The 20,103-nt window shown below is 37.4% G+C and overlaps 1 protein-coding gene across 1 annotated transcript in view; it reads right to left on the bottom strand.

The window, feature by feature from the left end:
* The window catches only part of RAB21 (RAB21, member RAS oncogene family), a 43,974-nt gene that overhangs the window by 12,723 nt on the left and 11,148 nt on the right, over positions 1–20,103 (bottom strand). Inside the window, exons 2-6 of the mRNA XM_030323241.1 lie at positions 19,057–19,116; positions 17,964–18,071; positions 14,463–14,526; positions 7,495–7,549; positions 6,945–7,033 (exon numbers count right to left, since the gene is read on the bottom strand). Of these exons, the coding sequence (XP_030179101.1) occupies positions 6,945–7,033; positions 7,495–7,549; positions 14,463–14,526; positions 17,964–18,071; positions 19,057–19,116 (376 nt within the window). The remainder of the gene's footprint in view (positions 1–6,944; positions 7,034–7,494; positions 7,550–14,462; positions 14,527–17,963; positions 18,072–19,056; positions 19,117–20,103) is intronic.

Below are 20,103 nucleotides of genomic sequence, written 5' to 3'. Positions count from 1 at the left end.
ATTCCTGGGATGAAGAGCTGGTTCAATATCTACAAATTAATCAATGTGATACACCACATTAAGAAAAAAAAAGGATAAGAACCACAATGATCCTCTCAATAGACGCAGAAAAAGCATTTGACAAAATACAGTATCCTTTCTTGATAAAACCCTCAAGAAAGTAGGAATGGAAGGAACATTCCTCAACATCATAAAGGCCATATGCAAAAGACCCACAGCTAACATCATCCTCAATGGGGAGAAACTGAGAGCTTTCCCCCTAAGATCAGGGACACGACAGGGATGTCCACTCTCACTGCTGTTGTTCAACATAGTGTTGGAAGTCCTAGTCACAGCAATCAGACAACAAAAAGAAATAAAAGACATCCAAACTGGCAAGGAAGAAGTCAAACTTTCACTCTTTACAGATGATACTCTACGTGGAAAACCCAAAAGACTCCACACAAAAAACTGCTAGAACTGATACATGAATTCAGCAAAGTTGCAGGATATAAAATACAGAAATTGGTTACATTTCCATACACCCATAATGAAGCAGCAGAAAGAGAAATCAAGGAATCTGTTCCATTTACAGTTGCACCAAAAACCATAAAATACCTAGGAATAACCCTAACCAAAGTGGTAAAAGATCTACACACTGAAAAGTATAGAAAGCTTATGAAAGAAATTGAAAAAGACACAAAGAAATGGAAAAACATTCCACACTAATGAATTGGGAAAAAAAAATATTGTTAAAATATTACCCATACTACCAAAGCAATCTACACATTCAATGCAATCCCTATCAAAATAATACCAGCATTCTTCACAGAACTAGAACAAACAGTCCTAAAATTCATATGGAACCAGAAAAGACCTTGAATAGCCAAAGGAATGTTGAAAAAAGAAAACCAAAGCCGAAGGCATCACAATTCTGGACTTCAAGCTATATTACAAAGCTGTAATCATCAAGACAGTATGGTACTGGCAAAAAAGCAGACACATTAGATCAATGGAACAGAATAGAGAACCCAGAAATGGGCCCACAAATACATGGCCAACTGATCTGCAACAAAGCAGGAAAGGATATCCAATGGGAAAAAGACAGTCTCATCAGCAAATGGTGTTGGGAAAACTGGACAGTGTGACATGCAGAATGAACCTGGACCACTTTCTTACACCATACACATAAATAAACTCAAAATGGATGAAAGACCTAAACAAATGTAAGATAGGAAGTCATCAAAGTCCTAGAGGAGAAAATAGGCAACAACCTCTTGACCTCAGCCACACCAACTTCTTACTTGACATGTCACCCAGAGGCACAGGAAGCAAAAGCAAAAATGAACTATTAGGGCCTTATCAAGATAAAAAGCCTTCATGCAGTGAAGGAAACAATCAGGAAAAAACTAAAAGGCAAATGACAGAATGGGAGAAGATATTTGCAAATGGCATACTGGATAAAGGGTTAGTATACAAAATCTGTAATGAACTCATCAAAGTCAATACACAAAAATAAATAATCCAGTGAAGAAATAGACAAAAGACATGACTAGACACTTTCCAAAGAAGACATCCAGATGACTAACAGACACATGAAAAAATGCTCAACATCACTCATCATCAGGGAAATACAAATCAAAACCACATTGAGATACCACCTCACACCTGTCAGAATGGCTAAAATTAACAACTCAGGCAACAACAGATGTTGGTGAGGATGCAGAGAAAAGGGAACCCTTTTGCACTGCTGGTGGGAATGCAAACTGGTGCAGCCATTCTGGAAAACTGTATGGAGATTCCTCAAAAAATTAAAAATAGAACTACCCTATAACCCAGCAATTGCACTACTAGGTATTTATCCAAAGGTTCCAAAAATACTGATTCGAAGGGCCACAGGCACCCCAATGTTTATAGCAGCACTATCAACCGCAGTCAAATCATGGAAAGAGCCCAAATGTCCATCAACTGATGAATGGATAAAGAAGATGTGGTATATATATATGTGTGTGTATATATATACACACACACAATGGAATACTGATCAAAAAGAATGAAATCTTGCCATTTGCAACAATGTGAATGGAAGAGTGTATTATGCTAAGTGAAGTAAGTCAATCAGAGAAAAGCAGTATCATATTCCACTCAAATGTGGAATTTGAGAAACTCAACAGATGACCATAGGGGAAGGGAGGGAAAAGTAAGATAAAAACAGAGAGGGAGGCAAACCATAAAAAACTCTTAAATATAGAGAACAAACTGAGGTTTGGAGGGATGGTGGGTGGGGGGATAGGCTAAATGGGTGAGAGTCATTAAAGACAGCACTTGTTGTGATGAGCACTAGGTGTTATATGTAAGTGATGAATCATGAATTTCTACTCCTGAAATTATTACACTGTATGTTAACTAACTTGGATTTAAATTAAAAATAAGTAAAAATAAATAAATAAACCGAGTCTCTTATAGGCAGCATATACATGGGTCTGTTTTTTTTTTTTAAGGCCTCTTTTTTTTTTAAGTTTATTTATTTTGAGAGAGTGTGTGCCCACACGTGAGTGGGGCAGGGGCAAAGAGAGAGGTAGAGAGAGAATCTCAAGCAGGTGCCACACTTTCAGTGCAGAGCCTAACCCATGCCTTGATCCCATGAACCATGAGATCATGACCTGAGCTGAAATCGAGTCGATGCTTAACCAACTGAGCCACCCAGGCACCGTGGTCTTGTTTTTTTTAATCCACTCAAGCCATTCTATGTCTTTTGACTTGAGAACCTAGTCCATTTACATTTAAAGTAGTTATAGGTATGTTTACTGCCATTCTATTTCTTAGCTGTTTTTGTAATTCCTCTTTGTTTCTTTCTTCTTCTCTTGCTCTTTCCTTTGAGGTTTGATGACATACTTCGGTGGTATGCTTATATTCCTTTGTCTTTATCATTTGTATATTTACTATAGGTTTTTGTTTTGTGGTTACAAAGAGGCTTACATATAACAACTTGTGTCTATAATAGTCTATTTTAAGCTGATAACATCTTAAAAAATTTTTTTTAATGTTTATTTATTTTTGAGAGAGGAAGAGACAGCATGAGCAGGAAGAGGCAGAGAGAGAGGGAGACAAAGAATACAAAGCAGGCTCCAGGCTCTGCGCTGTCAGCACAGAGCCTGACGCGGGGCTTGAACTCATGAACCGTGAGATCATGATCTGAGCCAAAGTCAGATGCTTAACCAACTGAGCACCCAGGCACCCTGTTGATAACACCTTAAACTTGATCCTACTGTAATGCTCAACATTATTACTCCCCTATGTTTCTGATGTCATGTTTTACATCTTTTCATCTTACGTATACCTCAACTAATTATCACAATTATGGTTATCTTTACTACTTTTGTCTTCTAACTTTCACACTAACTTTATAATCAGTTAATATACTACCTTTACTATTCACCTTCCAGTGAGATTTCATCTCTCATGTGTATTCCTGCTACTAATTAGCACCCTTCCTTTTCAGATATAAGAAGTCCCTTCAATATATCTTTAAGGCAAGTTTGGTGGTGATGAATGTTAGCTTTTGCTTGTCTGGAAAATCCTTTATCTCTCCTTCACTTCTGAATGATACTTTTGCCAGGTAGAGAATTTTTGGTTGGAAGGTTTTTTACTTACAGTACTTTGAACATATCATGCCACTCCTTCTGCCCTGTGAAACTGCTGCTGAAAGGTCTGCTGATAATCTTATGGGGATTGCCCTGTATGTAACAAGTTGTTTTTGTCTTGCCCCTTTTAATAGTCTCTCCTTGTCTTTTGACATTTTAATTATAATGTATCTTCAGTGTGGATCACTTTAGGTTTCTCTTATTTGGAACTCTCTGGGCTTCCTGCACTTGGATGTCTGTTTCCTTACCCAGGTTGGGAAGTTTTTAGGCATTATTTCCTCAAATAAGATCTCTGCCCCCCTTCTCTCTCTCTCTCTCCTTCTGGGATCCCTAGAATGCGAATGTTAGACTGCTTGATATTGTTCCATAAATGCCTTCAACTATCTTCACCTTTTTTCACGTTTTTTCTTTTTGCTGCTCTGACTGGGTGTCACTGCCCTGTCTTTGAGTTGACTGATCATTTCTTCTGCGTCATCTAGGCTGATGTTGAATACCTTTGGTGTATTTTTCAGTTCATTTACTGTTTTCTTTAGCTCTGACTTCTATTTGTTATATCTTCCATCTCCTGTTGAAATTGTGAGGATCTTTATAACCATTACTCTGAACTCTTTGTAAGGTAAATTACTTATCTCTCTGTCTTATTCAGGTTTTTTCCTGAGGTTTTATCTTGTTCTTTCATTTGGAACATATTCCTGTTTCTTCATTTTGTGTGACTCTCCATGTTGCTTTCTGTACAGTAAATGGAACAGGCTGCTTCTCCAAGCAGCCTATTGTATTTTTAATAGCTCCCAGTAGTTGAGGATGTGCCAAGATGTATCAGTGTCCCAAACGGGAGAATCTCAGCACCTAGATTCAGGCTGACTGGAAGCCCGATCTTTAGGTATCAGCTTTTAAAAGTATGCAGATATACAGTCCTCTGGGACTGCAAGCAGAAGCCCCACTGGCTACCAGGGCCAGGTGATCTGGAAGTGTCCCCTGGGCAGCAGTCACTAAAATTAGGGCTCTAGACAAATGTATAAGCTCTTTCCTAGGTTATACTAGCAAGCCAGAACAAGGTAGAAGAAGAGCACAAAGATGGTGCCCACAGCCTACATTCCTTGAATGCAGTTCCACAGGCCACTAAATGTGTGCCAAACCTAAAACCTGCCCCTCAGGCCACAGTCATGACGATTAGCGAATGGGCCTCCTTCACGAAAAAATTGAGCTTGTGGATCTGTTGCTTCTTGCTGTGTCCTGTGGGTGGTGGCTGTTTAAGAGCTCTTTCTCTGTTGATTACAGTCCTGTGGGACCCACAGACATAGGCCCCACTGGCCACCAGAGCCAGGTAATATAGAGGGGTCCCCTGGCAGCAGTTACAGAAATTGGGGTGCCAGACAGGGGTATGAGCTCCTTTTTGAGTAACACCAATTATTATAGTCCAATAGCACTAAGAATATAAGCTCCCCTGGCCTTTAGGCCAGGTGATTAAGAGGTGTTTCCTGGGTGGCAGGTGCAAAAATTGGGGCACCAAATGTGTGCAAAAGCTCTCCTACCAGAGATACTGGTACTCTGGAGCACAGCAAAGGGGGAATGCAGCAAAGGAAAAGCATGAAGATGACACCCGCCAGCCTCCGTCCCAGGAAAGTATTACACCAGCAGGCTCCTAGATGTGTGTGTTAGATTAGATGCCTGCCCTGCGGGCAGACACTTTTAAGCAGGTGAATCTCTTTCACTTTAAAACATTTTTTTTTTATTTGAGAGAACTAGAGCATAAACAGAGAAGGGGGCAGAGGGAGAGAGAGAGAATCTCAAGCAGGCTCCACACTCAGTGCTAAGCCTGACACAGGGCTTGATCCCATGACCCTGGGATCATGACCTGAGCTGAAATCAAGAGTTGGATGTTTAATTAACTAAACAACCCAGGTACCCTAAGGCTCCCTCACTTTAAGTTAGTGTGATCAGCTGCCTCTGACCTAGGCTCTGGGGCAGGTGAGTCCAAGCACACAGCCCTTTAAGAACAGTTTTTCAGGGCACCCGAGTGGCTCAGTCGGTTAAGCAGCTGACTTTGGCTCAGGTCATGATCTCACTTTTTGCTGAGTTCAAGTCCCGCACAGGGTGAGCTTGAGGCCTGCATTGGGTGAGCTTGAGTCCCGCCTTCTCTCTCTTTGCCCCTCACGGGATTCTCTCTGCCCCTTGCTCACTTGAGCCTTCTCTTCTCTATCTCAAAAAAACCCAAAAACAGTTTTTCAGACTTTCAGTATTGTAGGTCTTGGGATGTCAGACATGCTGATTTTCAAAGTTAGATATTTGGGGGACTCATCTCATTAATGTCTTAAAAGTTGAGATGCCCACTGTGGGGTTCATAATCTTCACTCCTTACGGAGAAGCTATAGGTTTTGAGTTCCCTTTTAGTTGTGGGTCATCACACCAGGGATGCGGTTTATGGCAAGATTGTGTTTCAGCCTCTTCTACCTTCTTCAGTGTCATTTTCTTATTAGTTGTCCAAGGTATAGTTGTCATTCAGTAAGACTTTATGTTTTTTAAAAAGGAAATTGTATCATATGTACCTTTAGACTCAGTGTATCAATGAGAAAAGATAAGTTCAAGATCTTCTGATGTTACCATCTTGAAGCAAAACCTCAATAATTTCTTTCTTTTAATTTTTCTTTTTTTTTATATTTGAGAGAGCGTGAGGAAGGGGCAGAGAGAGAGGGAGCACTAGCAGCACAGAGCCTGATGTGAGGTTTTAACTCATGAACCGTGAGATCATGAACTGAGTTGAAACCAAGAGTCAGATGCTTAAACAACTGAACCACCCAGGCACCCATACTCAATGTGAGGCTTCAACTCACAACCTTGAGGTCAAAAGTCACATGCTCTACCAACTGAGCTAGCCAGACACCCCTTAATAATATCATCAAATATCCAGTGAGTATTCATATAGTCCCTATTGTTTAACAAATGTCCTTTTTCACTACTTTGTCGAATCAGGATCCAAATAAGGTCCATCCAGTGCAACAGGTTGTTATACCTCTTAAATCTGTTTTAATCTGTATACTCTCCTCTATTTTTATTTTTGACAGTTATGTATTTATTTTAATGTGTGTTTAGCACATATCATATCCGCTGATTTCATATCCATTAACTAGTGCTTGAAATAGAGCTAAATAGGTATTTAAGCTTTAAATAATGAGTTTAAGAAAAAAACATTAAGTAAATAATAGTGCTATCAGATGTGATAAATCATCAGTGTGGTCATTAATTGAGACTGTAAAACATCACTTAAAAAATATATTTTTAAAAGAGCTATTTCTAAAATATACAAAGTCTGAATACACCTACTTTTACAAAGATCAAGAAAGAGTTCCTCAATTCCTTTGTTCTGTTTGGCTGAAGTATGATAATGTTTTGCTCCAACAGATTCTGCATACCTTAAAAAAAAAAAGAGTAACGTCAGTGATTGTTGCAAAAATTTTTTTCATGTTTTTGTCATGTTTTAAGTAGCAATTTTAGTGACTTATTACTAATTAACCCACATTTAGTGAAATTAAGATGCACTGAACCAAATTTTAATTAAGAACATGAGAATAACAACACTTGAAATGTTTAAGTTAATTTGGAACCCAAATACAAGTTTTTGTGATTCACTATTTGATGATAGTTTTCTTTCGCATCACTTTTTATATTTTTTACTGAAATCAAAAAGAGAAGTGAGAATGGAGTAACTTTAAATGTCAAAAGTCCAGAAATTACCAATGTAAATATGCTTCACTGATTCCAATAGCTCATTTTAGATTAACAGGTTTCATTATTACATAAATGGTAAAATACACTGTGCAAAGAAAAGGACTTCTACAGGGAGTGACGGGAGGGAGAAAGGGTGATCACTTACGATTCTGCTTCTTGAATGGAAACATGTCTCTCCTTTTCCAAGTCTATTTTATTACCTAGTTTGAAAAAGGAAAGATGCCAATTCTTAATATTGATTCATTTTTATAACAGAACTAAGTCAATTCTAAATACACAATTGCCATTTTAATCACCTGGAAAAATAATACAAATTCCCATCAAACTTCTACATGTCTTGAAACTATAAAAGTTAAACCCTATAATATAAGGGCAGATTGTGACTGTCAAGGTAAATGCCTCAACCTCCTTCAAATGGCTCAATGCAAATCCCTCCTGAAGCAGAGAAAATAACTTTTCCAAAGAGATGGGCACTATTCTTTGATTTAGGAGATAAGTGAGACAACATACACTTGGGAACCTATGATTCTTAGCCAAGTGTAAATGGTCCCCAGTCAACACAGAGCCAGTCAATAATTAAGCAAGGCTATCTTACTATTCATGAAAGATATTAGGCTAACCTAAGGATATTTGGTATTATGGCTCTTTAAGCATTTCACCACCACTGGAGAGGAAACTGCACTGTTTATTTAACATGAGAGGGCTTAATATATGCATATCATACGAATTTAAAATTACTGAAAATAAGTTTAACTCTTCTTAAACAATGGGACGAAACCAAAATTATGCTAAAAAAGCCAACAGAATAAAAGTGAAGAAACTGCAAAATGCAGATTCCCTATTTAAATACAGAATAGAGGTTAAGGTGAGTTGGCTGGACAGACAACACTAAAGGAAGGATATTTCAAACAAATATCTTCTATTTTGACTTACAGAGGAAAAAAGAAACTTTTGTAAATAAGGTCATCTTTTCTTGGGACATTAGAGAATGTAGATGATTTCAGATAAAGCACGATAAGCACCCAATGAAAGATGCTTACAACTGAGAAGTAGAAGCCCGGAGGTTCTGTACATGGAGGACCTCAAATAAACTGAGCACCCAATTGTGGGCAGCTGCAAGTCACTATTTTACAACATAGCCAAAGCAGGAGAGGGAAACAGATTATACTAAAGCTCAGTGATTATCAACAAATTCTATAATGAACTGTTCCTTCTTTGGGGATTGTTTACCTTAGCAAGAAAACCATATTAATTCTGATTTTCTACATTCTACTTGTCAATAAAAATTTAAATTTGCTAAATATCGCAGCCAATATAGCGGACAGTCACCAGAAGTTGTTTTATGCTATGAAGAAAGCAAAAAGCACCACCTAGTGGTCTGTGGTTCCAACAGAGGCACAAGACTGCCACGAGTCTCCGATCAAGAAGACTTTTGTCCCAATTACCTAAAACCCTATGAGTTGTTTTTCTCAATCTTTAATGCCTCTGTTTTCAAATTCCACCAGGATTATCAACATCTGTTCTTAAAAAATGAGGATACAGAAAGTAGAAAATTTGAGTACTGCCTCAAATGAATATTTGGGGGAAATTATTCAGACACTGCTATGATCTAATATTATCTAATAACATTTTAAACTTACCTAACTTTAATAAATCTGGTTATCATTAAAATAGCTATCTTTTTTTTTTTTAATTTTTTTTTCAACATTTTTATTTATTTTTGGGACAGAGAGAGACAGAGCGTGAATGGGGGAGGGGCACAGAGAGAGGGAGACACAGAATCGGAAACAGGCTCCAGGCTCTGAGCCATCAGCCCAGAGCCTGACGCGGGGCTCGAACTCACGGACCTCGAGATCGTGACCTGGCTGAAGTCGGACGCTTAACCGACTGCGCCACCCAGGCGCCCCTAAAATAGCTATCTTAATAACCTAATTATTTTTTTAAACAAAAAATTTTTGTTTACTACTAGTTCTTTGAACAATCGGTATTCATAGGGAGTGACAGCACAGATTAAGTCAGAAAAAAACACATTGTGGTGACTGACATCCTTCCAAAACTCAAAATTTTTTTAGTGCCTACAGTTCTTTTAAAAGCAAGACATCTAGGGGAGGCTGGGTGGCTCAAATGGTTGAGCATCCAACTTTGGCTCAGGTCATGATCTCACGGTTCATGAGTTCGAGCCCTGCATCAGGCTCTGTGCTGACAGCTCAGAGCCTGGAGCCTGCTTCAAATTCTGTCTCCCTCTCTCTCTGCCCCTCCCCTGCTCATGCTCTCTCTCTCAAAAATAAAAACATTAAAAAAAAGCAAGACATCTAAAGGACTAAGGCTTTGAGGTTCATATCTGTTTCAACATTACTATACAGCTATGTAGGGAACTTTCTAATAGACTTGAAACACCTGAAAAAAGATTACCAACAAGTAAAGTACAGTACTATAAAGATGAGGGGGAAAAATTGGCTGAAGCTATTGAAGAGGAAGGTGAAAAGCCACCCTGCTAAGAAGCAAAAACTTTTATTTTTTATAAAAACACATTTGAATTAAGATCATGGAAAGGATACACCCATTGCTAAGGGCAGATGACCTAATGGCAATAAAGAGCTAGAAACCTGTTTTGCTGAGACCCAATGGTATGTGGCCTAATCAATCAAAGGAAGCCTTCAAAGGCTTTAACCCTGATAAAACTTGTTTTCCTGTCCTGGGTCACTTCATAACTATATAATTTGGGGAACATTACTAACCTTAGTATCACTTTGTACAAATGTAGCTAACAAACTTAGCACAGTTGATATGAAAATACAATACAAATAAAAGGCCTAGTATATAGTATATACTCAGTAAGGAGCAGTTATCAATAGCCATATTCATCACAGTGAATGATCAAATGGAAAATTAACAGTGTTAGGAGAAAATTAAAGCCCATGATAGGCAACACACTTTTTACCACCACCCCACTGGCTTCGTCTAGCTTATTTAGTTAATCCAACACTCTAGGAAATCTTCCTTTAACATCCCCACCCCACCCCCCAAATTTAGTTAGGTTTGCTTTTGTGCTACCACAGCACTCTGTACTTCCCCTTTCATAGCATTTACTGTAATATATAGTAATAGCTTGTTTTTCTTTCTCTTCCTACACATAAGCTCTGGGAAGACAAGGACCATATCTATTTTGTTCACTTATTCTTTTTTTTTATTTTTATTTTTTAAATTATTTTCTCATGTTTATTTTTGAGAGAGAGAGAGACAGACAGCACACGAGCGGGGGAGGGGCAGAGAGAGGGAGACACAGAATCCAAAGAAGGGTCCAGGCTCTGAGCTTCAGTCCAGAGTCCAACACGGGGCTCGAACTCACAAACCATGAGATCTTGACCTAAGCTCAAGTCAGACACTTAACCAACTGAGTCACCCAGGCACCTTTGTTCACTTACTCTTGATGTAGCAGACAGACCTAAGTTAAAATCCCAGGTCTACCTCTATCTGGCTATGTACTTTGGAAGTATCAAGCTCTTAGCCCACTTCTCATGTGTGAAATGGAAATGGCAATGATACCTTCTTGTAGTGTTGCCAGAAGACTTACTGAAATCATAAATGTGTAGTTCTTAGAACAGTACTTAGAACTTAATAAATGGTAACTATTATTAAAAGTAACTATTTAATAAACATACAAATGTTAAGGACAGACTAGAAGCAAAATACTATCAAGCAAAGCAACCACAGCTAAGAATGCTAATCACTGAACTAACTAAAATTGAGAGGAAAAAGTCTTTGCTAGGCAAATATGGGGTTCTCCATTACTGGTTAACACATTGTAAGTGGTTTAGATAAGGACTATTTAATTTACATGAGAAAGCCAGGAGATGATATCATCAAACATAAAGATTCAGAAACATGATGAGTTGAAGTTCCTACACTTGAGTTTAAATAACTTAATTATACAACAACAAGATGGGAAAAGCTTGACAGAAGAGCGATACTTATAAAACAGTGATTCAGATTTTTGTTAACTATAATCTATGTAAAAGAAACACTGAATTGACATGGATGCTAAAAAGTGTACGCAATCTTGGCCATTGTAGGTAGAATGATAATGGGAGAATTTTAAAGAGAGCTATGTAAGTATACACTGGCTCAACAATGTCTAGATTCTAGTGTTCAAGTGTAGAAAACACACTTCTATACTGAAACAAACCTAGGAAAAAGGACTCAGGATGATGAGAACGCCTAGAAGTTAGACCAAATGAAAAACAAGTGAAGACCTAGAGAAGTGAAGTGAAGACCTTCACTTCAGGTAAACCGTCCAAATATTTGAAGGACTGTGTTATATAAAGGAAAACCACAAACATTTGTCAAATGCCTTCTCTATGCCAAGTGTTTATTATTCTTCACCACAATCCTGGGAAGTAGTGTTATTATTTTGAATTTAGTAATAGAAGAGAGAATAAACACTGAACTGCTATAAAAAATAGAATGAAAATCAATAGGGGATAAAAGAATGTAAATGGCTATCAATAACAAAAGGATAAATTGTGGAATATTCATAAAGCACCAGAGAGCAAAGAATAAAATGAACTACAACTATATACAAGAACAGAGGGGAATCATGCAAACATAATGTAAAGCCAAAAAAACAAAAAGCCAGATACAAGAGTTCATACTATACGATTCCATTTATATAAAATTCAAATCAAAACTAGTCCATGCAGTAAAAAGTCAAGACAGTATCTGGAGGTGGGCATTGGTGACGGAAAGACAGCTGGGTTGGGATGAAAAAGAAACAGGTGAGCCCTCTAAGTTACTGTTTAAACAGATACATTGTGAAATTCTCCTTTTGTGGTAAGTGGGCTCTCAAAATTCTTTCATCACTGAATTACAACAAAATTCCATGTCACATTTGCCAACAGAAAAGGAGTGAGAGGTTTTTATACTTCATACCAATAATTATTAAACACTATATAATATTAAATGAGGATTATCTGATTCTACGAGGGGCAGTAAGCTACCAGATTTATTCCTAAACCTTCTTATAGTATGAACATGAACAATACACAGTTCAAATTATTCATAAGCTTTATTTATCCAGCTATTTTTTTAAAATGTTTTTATTTATTTTTGAGAGACAGAGCGCAAGCAGGGGAGGGGCAGTGAGACAAGGAGACAGAATCTGAAGCAGGCTCCAGGCTCTGAGCTATCAGCACAGAGCCCAACAAGGGGCTCACAACTCGCGAATCACGAGATCATGACCTGAGCTGAAGTTGGATGCTTAATCGACTGAGCCACCCAGGCGCCCCCTATCCAGCTATGTTTTAAAAAATGTTACTTTAGGGGTGCCTGGGTGGCTTAGTCAGTTAAGCATCCACTCTTGATTTTGGCTCAGGTCATGACCCCAGGGATCAAGCCCTGTGTCGGGTTCTGTGCTGACAGTGTGGAGCCTGCTTGGGATTCTTTCTCTCTCTCTCTCTCTCTCTCTCTCTGCCCCTCCTGCTCATGTTCACACACTCTCTTTCTCAAAATAAATAAATAAAATTTAAAAAATTAAAAAGTAGGGGCGCCTGGGTGGCGCAGTCGGTTAGGCGTCCGACTTCAGCCAGGTCACGATCTCGCGGTCCGTGAGTTCGAGCCCCGCGTCGGGCTCTGGGCTGATGGCTCAGAGCCTGGAGCCTGTTTCCAATTCTGTGTCTCCCTCTCTCTCTGCCCCTCCCCCATTCATGCTTTGTCTCTCTCTGTCCCAAAAATAAATAAAAAAAAAATGTTGAAAAAAAAAATTTTTTTAAATAAAAAAATAAAATAAAAAATTAAAAAGTAAAAAAACAATACTTGTAACCTTGGTCAAATAACAAACTGGAGGCTTCTTTGACTTTAAGTATATGTTAGTCATTTTTTTCCCTCTTCTGAGAGATAACCAGAATCTCAAATAATCAAATCTTCAGTCATTCACCTACTGTGGCCACTTCCACTCCCAGTAAGTCCCAGTTACTAGACAAAGCCAGGCCAAACTCAGTAATGACTAGCTGCAGCTTTGGCCCAAACTCCCATGTAGTCTACCACTCCAGGGTTCTGTTCTGAAATACTCCTGCCATCTAGCCTACCATCTAGCATCTAGACTTAAAAAACAGGCCAGATCATCTCTGTGTCCTCTTCCCCCAGACTTGCACCCTGAACTGGAACTGTAAAGTTTACCAATTTAATGGTGACACAATGTAAGAAATGTAAATTCTAGTTAAAAAAAATATTCTTAAAAAAGCCAAATACACCCACATCAATCATTCCATTCTAGGTCCTCCACTAAACCCACCCTGGTTTTTCCGAGGCCATTTTTACCCTACCAGTCATGCAGAAAGAAAGAAAACACTATGAGGTTATTCATCACAAGAATTAGTAACAAAGCACAGGAGTCAGAATGATTTCAATTTGTACTCCATCTCTGATAGCTGCTTGATAATGGGCACATTATTAAATATCTCCAGGGATCAGCTTCCTCTATAAATCCCTCATGAGGTTATGAGGATTACACGAGATAATATCTACTAAGAACACAGGATAGTGTCTGGTATACTTTCCTGCTCAATAATTAGTTACTAGATCATAGAAATAATAAACTAAAGAAAAAGGGAACCAAAGAGAAATTCCAGAAGTCCAAGGATGAGTTCTACAGTTCCTTTATTTTTCCCATTAAGAATATTCCTCTACACTAGTATCATAATCTACTCATATCCTTGGAGTCAAATTTGTCCTTAACTCAAAAATGTGCATAGTTAAATGTATAAAACAAGAATGCTTGCTGAATTCATTAGCTTTAATTTTATTTGAAATTAGATCCTAAACTCTTTTTTTCTAAAAAAAAAATCTTACAGTGAAAAACTAAAGATCAAACTGAAGCAAAGCTGGCAGTTGAAGCCTTACATGATTAGTTTCCCACCTGTTCCCCAAGGCCTTCCCTGAAGTTTGAATCTTCTGAAAGATCACTTCCAAATCCTAAATTATTCTAAAATATTTGAATATTAAAATGTCATTCTTCTTTTCTCACATAACTTTAAAAATGAGAATTACTTATTTGCTATTCTCTAATAAAACATCAGAAAATAGAGGACATATTTTTTAAAAAGTGATGATGCTTACCAACTATACATAAACAGATTTCATTTCCCAACATTTTCCGTAATTCTTTGACCCAGTTTTTTACCTGTGTATACAAAAGAGTAAATATTAAAACAATTCCTGTTACAATGACCACCATTACAATATCCCAAGCCCCACACTGTCAAAGTACCAAGAATTTGTCTAACAGCCCATATATTTAGGTGTTACTAGAAATGATTAATGTAGGATCATTTTTTGACAGATTATATTGCAAACTGCACACAAATATCCAATGGAATGATTTCTCTCTATATCTACATATAGTATAGACAGAGACATCTCTAATTATAAATTTTCATAAATCTTGCACAGATCCAAACAAAGCTAGTTACCCGAGCAAAAGCATGTCAACTCCAGCTTCTGATAATAACAGATGCTTGTACAGTCACTCTGAACTTAAAAATATCAGGCTTAAAATTAAGTCCTTATTGGTTGGGGTGCCTGGGTAGCTCAGTCGGTTAAGTGTCCGACTCTTGATTTCGGCTCAGGTCGTGATCTCACGGTTCCTGAGTTTGAGCCCCACGTCAGGCTCTGCGTTGGCAGTATGGAGCCTGCTTGGGATTCTTTCTCTCTCTCCCTCTCTCTGCCCCTTCCCTGCTCATGCGTGCGTGCTCTCTCAAAATAAATAAACATCTAAAAAATTTTTTAAAAAGTCTTTATTGGTTCCAAATAGAGGGCACAGAGCTCCTGTATCACACACTTAAAAGGGGGAAAATGTATATGGACACCAAAAAGAGCGGCAAAATAAATTTTCATCCTTTAGTGTATGACAGTATTTTTCAACTTCAACAATACTGGTATTTTGGCTCAGATTAATTCTTTGTTGTGAGGGACTATCTTGCGCAGTGTATGATATTTAGCAGTATTCCTGGCCTCCTACCCACTAGATATCATTCAGTACTATCCTCCAGCTGTGACAACCAAAGATGTCTCCAGTCACTGTCACCTCCTGATAGAAAACCACGGGTGTACAAAGACTCCAGTAATAAATTCTTCACTATGGATGAAGCACAGCAGTAGGCACAGTTGAGAGTAAATTCAAATTAAGTAAATTAATCTTTTGAACTCATGATTTTAAATATATTGATTACAATAAAATAGGATAAAGAACAAACTTGAATACCTCCTTTCATTTTTTATAATGCAATTTAATTTGTATGTAATCAAATCACACAGAACTTATACACTTTCCTAAAAAAAATTCACACACTTCTTTATATTATAAAAATTACATTAAATACGTGGTAAGTAAGCACTTATTGTGCATCTGGTCCTACAGTACAAATGTAACAGCTCCATACTCCTGCTCTCTGCAAGAATGCAGAGGAACTATCTTTAATAAACCCCAAACCTTTACAAAAGCAAAGGTAATCAATATTATCACCTTATCTTTCTCTTAGCACTGAACAATAGTTTTCTCAGTACAGCCACATCTTTTTGTTTCATTCACATTTGTATAAAATTTTCAGAGAAGCAATGAACTTCCATCCACAATTGATTTCACATAAGAAAAATTTAACAATATACAATGTACATCCTCATCATTTCAAAGGAACCTGCCAGAATCCAATTATGTATTACTCTACTCGCTCTACAGATATTACCACAATCTACTATATCTAACCAATTTTTTAAAAAAATTGTTACTCATCTGCAATTAGATCCCCTTCTGCAGGCATCCTATTCATTACCCCTATACATTCTGTGGCGAGTTAGAGATGGTCACAAATTCTTTATCTTCTTATCAAGAGACAGATTCTATTTCCCCTCTCTGTAAAGCAGGGCTAGACTTGTAACTTGCTTTGACCAAGAGAATGTGGCAGAAGTAATGCTATGCCAGCTTCGGACTTAAGAGGGCCTGGCAGCTACTCTTAGTATCCAGTTGTTATATAAGCAGCTTAGGCTAAAATATGGAATTATGAGAGAGCATGTGGAGAGAACACTGGAGGATAAGAAAACAGATGGAGTGAGAGGCCGTATGGGGGAGAAGAGGCCTTCCTGGATGGTTTTTACCCAGCCAAACTCCAAGTTCAATGCAGCTGCACGAGTGACACCACATGACCTGCCCAGTCAACCCACAAAATCATGAGATTAATAAATCATTGTTTTAAGCCACCAGGTTTTGGGGGGTTTGTTATACAGCAAGAGATAACTGGTCACTTTTCAACTTAAAAGACTCAACCTTCTCTTAATAAAACACTCAAACCATTTCTATTTATGCCAAAAGGTAGGAAGGGATAACAGATAACAGCCCCCCCCCCCAAAATTCAAGTATCATTAAATCTACAAATTACTTATCATTTCATTTTTCTACTCCTTGAATTAAATTTTTCCACATGTAATAATCCAAAGACTAACTTGTATAGTTGCTTCATCTGTTAACTAATGGGAAACAAATGGAAAACACACACACACACACAACCTGAATCTATAACAGCAAGTAATTTCAACAGGAACAAACCTGAAACTTAAGGAAAGAAAACGTTCTGCCTTGGAAATTGCCCCTTTTAGTTCACACCCTTGAACATTTATTCTAAAAGGGGCTCTCAGAGAAAGGTTCAAATAAGCAATTAGTCACCATCCTGACTGTGATGAGAATTCAGAGGTAAGTTTAATGGTAACTTATTTTTGGTTCCAAACAACTTTAAAAATTCTACTTTTGTGGTGTATGTTTAAATGAGGGGTAAAAAAAAAAAAAAAAAAAAGAAAGAAAAAACTTTAAAATAAATACTACCTAGACTGTCCTTTAAAACTTATATCTTCCAGGACACTTACTGAGAAGAAAGAGCTTAATTCGATTTAGTTCTTATCATCTTTTTTTAAAAAAAAAAAATTTTTTAATGTTTCATTTTTATTTTTGAGGGAGATATACAGAATACAAAAAAATTTTTTTTAAAGGTGATTTAATGTTTACTTATTTCTGAGAGTGAGACAGAGCATGAGTGGGGTAGGGACAGAGAGCGAGATGAAGACACAGAATCTGAAACAGGCTCCACGCTCTGAGCTGTCAGCACAGAACCTGATGTGGGGCTTGAACTCGGGAACAGCAAGATCATGACCTGAGCCAAAGTCGGACACTTAACTGACTGAGCCACCCAGGTGCCCCTCTTCTTTTTTTGTCTTTACAATTAGAGAGCCCATGCAACCATACCAAGTATTCACATGCCTACTATATATGGAATCAAGAAATATACGTAATTTTTCTTTAACAGGGAGAAAAAAAGCCCTTCAATTTTTCTGGTTTTATTTCAAATTATTTCCCTTTCCTAATATCTGAGAAAGCCATGTAATAAACTATTAATATCTCTGTTAATCAATTAAATACTGCATTAACAAATACTAGTGGTAATCATTTATGTACAAACAATATTTTACTTTTAAAACCAAGATTAACCACATTAGTAAACAAAGGCATGTGAATGGAGACTTGAAAAATCAGTGTTGTTCTTCAAATCATCTACCTATAAGTAAATGGAATACCTTCTGAAAGGAATCTTCATCTGTTATATCATAAACTAAAATAGCTCCATTTGAATCTCTGTAGTAAATTGGACCCAATGCATGGAATCTCTCTTGACCTGCTGTATCCTAAATAAAGCAACAAATACTTATTAGATCAGAAGAAAAAAATAAATCTGCTATTGCAACTATAGTTAACTTTTAATTAACTGGAAAGTGGTGAAGTTACAGATAATCTCAAAGCACTGTTAAAAGAAAAAAGAACAGGTTACAAAAATTCTTTAGAAGTTATAACCAATAATGTTTTACCATTATACAAAGGTTACTTCTTCCCTCCCAACCCTCTTACTCCTCATCAATCTTCCCACACCCACTAAAAAAAAAAAAAACAGTTCAATTGCCAGAGGATCAGAATGCCCAAGATGGCATTGTAAGCCAGGAACAGGCCTTGCCCTAAATTTAGGTTTCCCACAAAGGGAGAAAACAAGGAAAGACAGTATGCACCAGGACCACTGGCCAAAAGGTAGTCTGATGCATTACCCTACTCTCTACTAGGCACTCCCTTGGAAAGCTGGAACATGAAAACACAGAGGAAAAATAGGACAATCAGGCTGTTCACCCACCCTGTTCTTTCTCTGATATGGAATCCCTGAGTTTACTCTTTCCCCAACTCAAAGGTTATGATAAGCAATATTCGTGTATACAACTGTATAATTCTTAGCCTGATTTCATAAAAAAAAAAACTTTATAAAAAAAAAAGTTTCGGGGCGCCTGGGTGGCGCAGTCGGTTAAGCGTCCGACTTCAGCCAGGTCACGATCTCGCGGTCTGTGAGTTCGAGCCCCGCGTCGGGCTCTGGGCTGATGGCTCGGAGCCTGGAGCCTGTTTCCGATTCTGTGTCTCCCTCTCTCTCTGCCCCTCCCCCGTTCATGCTCTGTCTCTCTCTGTCCCCAAAATAAATAAAAAACGTTGAAAAAAAAATTAAAAAAAAAAAAAGTTTCAGCTAAACTTCACTTAAAAAAAGAAATTCAAATTCCTATTCTTTCAGCCAATTAGTTATTAAATTATCAAGAATAGCAGAAGACTTCACAAACTCAATTGAAAAGGTTAACTTACCCATATAGCAAGGTTTACTCTTTTCCCACCAATATTTAACTTCTTTGTCAAGAATGATGCCTAAGAAAAGAGATATACATTAAACAATATTTCATATGTTTCTTACCCTAAAAACTATAGATGGAAGAATAATCTCAATATGAAACAAGTTATCTGAGAGAAAAAGTAATCACTGATTTTTTATTAACGACTAAACATTACTTTCACTGAAGACAAAACATTAGTTATATCCTAATATAAAAAACAGTTTGTTGTTTTATGGACACAAGTTATGAAAAATAAGAAGAAAAAATGGTAATTAAACATTTCCCTAGATCTTCCCCATAAAAATTTCTCTTAGAGCATTTCATTTAATGTCACCTTACCCAATCATTGTAGAAAGAACTAAGAGATTTCTAAGTGAGATAAAACATATATTTACTGGTAGTTTACTTAACTGTATGAATACCAATATTACTTGAAATATTCCCGCAATTATTTTATAATTCAATTATTTAATTCATATCTAATAATTATCTTAAGTACTAATATCACAGAAATGAAAGGAAATGGTTCCAGCCTTCAAGGAGCTTACAGTCTATATACAGCAGAAATAAACATGTAAAGAAAAGTAGTATCATGTGACAATTGTTAAAATGGGAGGGTCTTGCCAAGTACACTCTAAAGACAGTACTGAGAAAGGAAATGTAAAGCCTGCCTGGATGAGAGAAGGCTTCAGAGAGAAGGTGATGGTCTCCCCTTTAGGAGTAGTATGGGTTTTCCCTGACAGATGGGTAAAGCCACCAAAGCCTGAAACATATAACTCCCTCCCCATGGAGAACTCCAAGGTAGTACGGTCAATGCCAGAGATGAGACTACAGAAAAAGACAAAGGCTGAATGAATAAAAAAAAAAAAAAAAAAAAAGTGCTAGGGTTCCATGTCTAGATGTAGAGACTTTACTTTGCGGGTCTTAATAACACCTGTTCCAAGACTCTAGACGTTTCTTTTAATGTATACTACAGTCAGATGTATTTGGGATATGCAGCATATTGCTCTGCATTCCCTCT

This window comes from Lynx canadensis, chromosome B4, assembly GCF_007474595.2.
Source record: "Lynx canadensis isolate LIC74 chromosome B4, mLynCan4.pri.v2, whole genome shotgun sequence".
Taxonomy (NCBI): Eukaryota; Metazoa; Chordata; class Mammalia; order Carnivora; family Felidae; genus Lynx; species Lynx canadensis.
Note: the sequence above shows the minus strand (reverse complement) of the source record. Positions and strands in the feature narration are given on the sequence as shown.